The sequence below is a fragment of the Salmo trutta genome, chromosome 37 (assembly GCF_901001165.1).
Source record: "Salmo trutta chromosome 37, fSalTru1.1, whole genome shotgun sequence".
Classification (NCBI taxonomy): domain Eukaryota; kingdom Metazoa; phylum Chordata; class Actinopteri; order Salmoniformes; family Salmonidae; genus Salmo; species Salmo trutta.
In genome coordinates this window covers 8,455,541-8,461,654 of record NC_042993.1, presented here as the reverse complement: position 1 = coordinate 8,461,654, position 6,114 = coordinate 8,455,541, and the positions used below count along the sequence as shown (strand labels likewise).

Genomic DNA, 6,114 nt, shown 5'->3' with positions numbered 1-6,114 from the left:
AAACGTCGTCAGGATCCAAAATCAGAGTGAAAATGATACAAATCATATCATCATTCTAAAACGATAGCATTGTGAACAGAGCTAGCTCGTAATAACGCTAATAATAATCACAACAACAATTGACGTCAAATATGATCTTGTTAAATCAGCGTTAGTATTGCACTAAAGAAAGTGGATTGTTTAAAATAGTAGCCCAAGATTAATCGCGTTGGATCATTAACAAAATAAATCATTTCTAGTGCGTTAAAATAGTAAAATAGTTTTGTTGTTAAAGTTCATTATTGTTGTAATTATCACGTTCTGTTATTACTTGTTTTCTTTTGTTTCTCAGTGAGATACTGTAGACTAATAACAGTGAAAAAGATTTTCTCTCTCTCTCCTCTCCATTCCTTTATCTCAATACCCTTTAATACTCCTTCATCCCTTCCCCCTCTCTATATATCTCTCTCTCTTCCTTCCCTGTGTACCCTCCCTCCCTCTCTCCCCCTCCCCTCCTCTCTACACGGGTGTTGTCTTCCTGTTGAGCGTATTGGAGTTGCTCTCTCTATCTCCCTTTAGCCTGTCCAGTGTTCCCATCCCTCGTTCTCTCTCCACCGTGGACGAGGAGAAAGGTGGGGGCCCCGAGCCCACCGAGTTGCCCATGGGTGCGTTGGAGTTGGAGGAATTCTGGGATAGCGAGGGGTTGTGGGACTTCAGAGAGGGCAGCGTGCCGCTCATCATCACACCCCCTCCTCCCCCTCCTCCCCCGTCCTTGGGGAAGCAGTTGTGGAGCTGGTAGAGGGTGGCGCGGTCCACGGTGCCGTACATGGGGGGCAGGCCAGCCAGCTTGGGGTCGCGGGACAGAGTGTAGAGGGAGATGTCACCCCCCGCCAGGGTGGTGTGGGAGCGAGAGTGAGGGTTGGGCAGCGTGGCCACAGACATGGGCCCCTGGGAGAGCATGGCCGAGGGGGGCAGGCCAAAATTCTTCCCCCCGCCTCCCCCCACCGGCGAGGGGTCTCGGGAGCGTGAGGGGTCAGTAGAGCGGGATGAGGAGCGGGAGCGACGGCGGAAGCGGTAGCTGGGTAGGCGGAGCATGGCGTGCGTGGTCCCCTTGAAGATGTCAGTGCGCGAACGGCAGCGAAGCTCCTTGTTCTTTTCGATGTAAATGTTGACGGCCAGAACGCCCACCATCTCAGCCATGATGAAGGACAGGCCTCCGAAGTAGAAGGACCAGCCGTAGCTGTACTGCCACTTCTTGTCTTCGTCCTTCTTAGGGGAGATGTCTCCCAGCGCTGCAGAGATGTACACGATCACACCGATGATGTTGCTCAGACCTGGGGGAGACAGGGGACAAATGAGGATATACAAACACACGCACACGCACAGACAAAAACACACAAGGATATATATACACACATACACACACAGATGAGGATATACACACACATACACACACATACACACACACACGCACTCTCTCTCTCTCTCTGTCATGTTATCCAGAGCAGGAGAGCAGGAGGAAAGACATGACTTTACATCAAAAGAACATAAACATATGTATACATACTAAGAGACTTAGATAGACACATAAAGACACAGAAATAATCACAGACACACACACAGACACACAGACAGGTCTGACAGGAGTTAGTTAGTGCACCTGCAGCCACAAAGAGAATGCCTGCTCCCAGGACGATGTTCCTCTTGTGCTTATAGAAGCGACTGAGACCGATACACACCCCTCCCATCAACAGCAGGATAGCACTGAGGATAGGGAAGATGTTGGAAGCCCTGACCATACCTACAGAGAGAGAGGGACAGGACAGTGACGGGACAGTGACGGGGAGAGCGAGGGGAGGTGAGAGAGAACAAGTGAGAGAGAAGAAGAGAGAGAGAGGAAGTGGGTGATGAAGAGAGAAGGAGGGGAAGTGAGAGAGAACAAGTGAGAGAGAAGAAGAGAGAGAGAAGAAGAGAGAAGTAGAGAGAGAGAGGAAGTGGGTGATAAAAGAGAGAGAAGAGGGAGAGAGAGAATAAGAGAGAGAGGAAGTTGGTGATAAAAAGAGAGGGAGGGGAAAGAGAAAGGGTCAAAGTAGCAGATAGAATCAGAGGGAGAGGATGAGAAATAAACAGCTGTTTTCTGCTGTGAGCAAATGAATTACCATGTGGCCAAGCTAGTGAGTGTTTAATTGTATCAGCTCTTTCCCAAGAGGCATCAACTCTGATACCCCCCAGGACAGACACACACACACACACTTCACCACTCCTCTCCCATCTAGGACATAGGCCAGAGGACAGAAATGCCAAAGTAAATGCCAGCCAAATGCCGTGGCTACATAGTGAACAGTACACAGTCTTCTCCTGCTGCATTGTGGGACGGGCACACATAGTGCGGCACGGAACACCCACACAGGTGTGGCCTGGAGGAACACCCGTGAACTAGGGCAGCACATTATCCCTCGACTTCATACAAACACTAACATGTTTTATTCAAACACAGCTTATTTTCTCCTGGTCTTCAGGAGTGAGATCTAACTACTCTATGTGGTCTAAGGCTTCTGTAAAAAGTGGTTTACAGTTGTGGATGAGTTAGGCTGTGTATCAGTTATGGGGAACTCCCGTCCTGGGGGTGGCAACAGTGTGTGCAGGGTTTTGTTCCAGCCCTGCCCAACACACCTGATTCAAATTATTTTCATTTTAGACCACAAAAAATAGTCAAAGACTCCAGCCACCCAAATTATAGACTGTTCTCTTGCTACCGCACAGAAAGCGGTACCGGAGCACCAAGTCTAGGTCCAAAAGGCTCCATAACAGCTTCTACCCCCAAGCTATAAGACTGCTGAACAATTAATCAAATGGCCACCCGGACTATTTACATTGACCCCCCTTTGTTTTTACACTGCTGCTACTAGCAGTCTATTATCTACGCATTGTCACTTTACCCCAACCTACATGTATAAACTACCTCGACTAACCTGTACCCCCGCACATTGACTCGGTACTGGTACCCCCTGTATATAGCCTCGTTATTGTTATTTTATTGTGTTACTTTTTATCATTTTTTACTTTAGTTTATTAAGGTAAATATTTTCTTAACTCTTTCTTGAACTGCATTGTTGGTTAAGGGCTTGTAAAGTAAGCATTTCACGGTAAGGTCTACACCTGTTGTATTCGGCTCATGTGACTAATAACACCTCCACCTCCTCAGGTACATCAGATGTTGACTTACGTAGAACATACTCAGGCCCATCATGGTCAAAGTCAGCATCCTCAGGGAAGTGGTTGATCTGAGAACATACTCCCCTCTTCACCCCTGAGAGAGAGAGAGAGAGAGAGAGAGAGAGAGAGAGAGAGAGAGAGAGAGAGAGAGAGGGAGGGGTGGGTGTTAGAACAGAATACCCACACACTCTATCTCACACACACACACACACACACACACACACACACACACACACACACACACACACACACACACACACACACACACACACACACACACACACACACACACACACACACACACACACACACGTACACACACACTTTATACATCAGCACATGCATCAGCTCCACTCCACAGAGTTTCATCAGAAAAAGAAACAGCAGTTTATATTAGCATATAAAAAGAGAGCAAGAGAGAAAGAGGAAGAGAAAAAGGCATGAGAGAGAGAAACTGCAGACTGGTTGTGCCTCAGGTTCTGTCCTGTCATTGTTCACCCTTCCCAGGTAGGTCTGAGGACAGAACAGTACGCATCCCCAACACAAAACATCCACACTCTCTGCCCTTAGGAACTGATTCTAGATCAGATGTCCTTGCCCCGTTAAGGTCATGCAGTATCTCATTAGTATCACACTCACATACATACATTATTTGTCATCAGGTGCTGGGTAGAAAAACACTAATTTAATGTAGAAAGGGTACCAGCATATATGTATGTATAGTTCTAATAAGAAATGTTTTATTTAGAGTGATCCACAGTGAATACCAATATTCACTTAAAAATAGTAATTTCACTGTGGTCCTTTCTGAATAAGAGCATGCAGTAACTGAATGAACACACTAACTCACCCCCACACACACCCCAACACAGAGAGCCATCCATACAGGCAGACAGGCAGACAGATAGCTACCCGCTGGGGTCTTGTGGCTCTACTGCAGACAGACAGATGGACGGACGGACGCACGGTGATGACAGCACACGACTGGTGCTGGCTGATGGATGGATTGTGAGAGAGTTGGAGTGATGGAATGATGAGACACATACGGAGGAGGGAGAGAAGGACAGATGTGGGGTGAGCTTGTCTCTTTCTCATTGTTCTTTTATTTCCATGGTTGTCGTCTGTAAAGAAAGAGATGGCACAGAGGGGGGTGTCAGCTAAACCCCCTGACAGACACCATTTTGGCTCTAAACCAGGAAGTAGTTCCCCATTGGTACAGATCTAGGATCAGTTAACCCTCTCTCCCAATGTTAACCATAACCATTAGGTGGGAAAACCAGTGTCTAGGGAGCAACTACTCCACAGCTGTTCTTGCTACACTTGAAACAGAGAAACAGCTGGATAGAGCCAAAATGACCTGAGTTTCACTCACTTCCATTCACTTACCTTTTAACTCTGTAAGAAACGTACTGGAGGGTGAAACTGACCTACATGGGCAGTAGAGGCTGCCTCTAAGTAATGCCCCAAAGATCAGTGTTCTCTATTTGAACCATCACCACAACAGCATTCAATCTAAAGAATCAACACTCATATCACTGCTGTTGAATATTGAATATTTGCTGCCCACAATGTGATGTTAGGGGGCTTTGACTAAAAGCTAAGGGAAAGACTGTACTGACCTACTAGTATTTTGCCTAGTTAAAGAAAGGTACAAATAAATACAAATGAAAATCTGGAATCCTCTCAACCTGCCGAATCAGAGAATACCCCATCCACTCACTCCTTTGGCCCCTAACACAGCAATGTGTGACATCCACCCGCGGGCTTAAATCTTTTAGAGCCAATATGTCCTCTGTTTCCATTGCACCTACACTTCACTGCATCATTGCACGGCTTCTGAGCACCCATCTTGACTCAATACTCTACGGACATCAAGGATACTTGACCTCTAAGCCATACCAAAGCACTGAAGGCTCCACTGCACCACAGAGAGAAAGAGAGAAGAGAGAGAAAGAGAGGAGAGAGAGAAAGAGAGGAGAGAGCGAAAGAGAGAGAGAGGGAAAGAGAGGGAGAAAGAGAGAAAGAGAGGAGAGAGCGAGAGAGAGAAATAGCGGGGAGGGAAGAGAGAGTGTAAAGGGAGAGATAGCAGACAGAGGCAGAGGGAGTATGAGAGAGGCAGAGAGAGACGACAGAGGGAGAGAGGGAGAAGAGCGAGAGAGCAGAGAGATAGACAACAGAGGGAGAGAGTGAGAAGAGCGAGAAAGAGAGAACAGAGAGAGAGAGGGAGAGAAAGAGGGCGGAGAGAGAGTAAAGAGAGAGGGAGAGAGAGATAGAGAGAGCAGAGAGAGAGGGAGGGAGAGAGAGAGGGTAAAGAGAGGCAGAGAGAGACAGAGGGAGTTAGTGAGAAGAGCGAGAGAGAGCAGAGAGAGTAAAGAGAGAGAGCAGAGAGAGAGAGAGCAGAGAGGGAGGGAGAGAGGGCAGAGAGAGAGTAAAGAGAGAGCAGAGAGAGAGTAAAGAGAGAGCAGAGAGAGAGGCAGAGACAGAGGGAGTTAGTGAGAAGAGCGAGAGAGAGAGAGAGAGAGAGCGAGAGAGAGGAGCACTGCAGCAATGCTGTGAGGGCTGGGGCTTATCTCTAATTGGCTGCTTTGTTATCAGGAAGCTTAGAGATGAGGACAAATGTGCTTTGCACAATGACCAGGCCAAGGATGGGACTTACCCGACATGCCTTATAGAGGAGTAGTGATGGGACTACAAACATACGGCAGCTAGCTAACACCATTCATTCAGCTTCAACTACTGTCCTATTCTGTTCTATTCTGTCCTATCCAGCCCTGTCCTGTCTTCCCCCTTCTAAAGCCTGTATGTCAGAGCAGTTAAATGTATTATAAATGCGCTGCTTGTGCCGCAGTGACTGAGTGGAGATGGCGTGATGGCTACTGTCATTTTCAGAGACCCCATCAGTTAAATCACTGGGCTGGT

At 47.4% G+C, this 6,114-nt stretch overlaps 1 protein-coding gene across 3 annotated transcripts in view; it reads right to left on the bottom strand.

The window, feature by feature from the left end:
• Positions 1-488: 488 nt before the first annotated feature.
• The window catches only part of LOC115176866 (voltage-dependent calcium channel gamma-4 subunit), a 60,987-nt gene continuing 55,361 nt past the window's right edge, over positions 489-6,114 (bottom strand). For 2 of the 3 annotated variants that reach the window (XM_029737214.1, XM_029737216.1), the window contains exons 4-6: positions 3,206-3,289; positions 1,640-1,780; positions 489-1,313 (exon numbers count right to left, since the gene is read on the bottom strand). In XM_029737214.1, coding sequence (XP_029593074.1) covers positions 499-1,313; positions 1,640-1,780; positions 3,206-3,289 — 1,040 coding nt within the window. In that variant the 3' untranslated portion in view covers positions 489-498. The remainder of the gene's footprint in view (positions 1,314-1,639; positions 1,781-3,205; positions 3,290-6,114) is intronic. The other variant, XM_029737217.1, reaches the window with a different exon arrangement.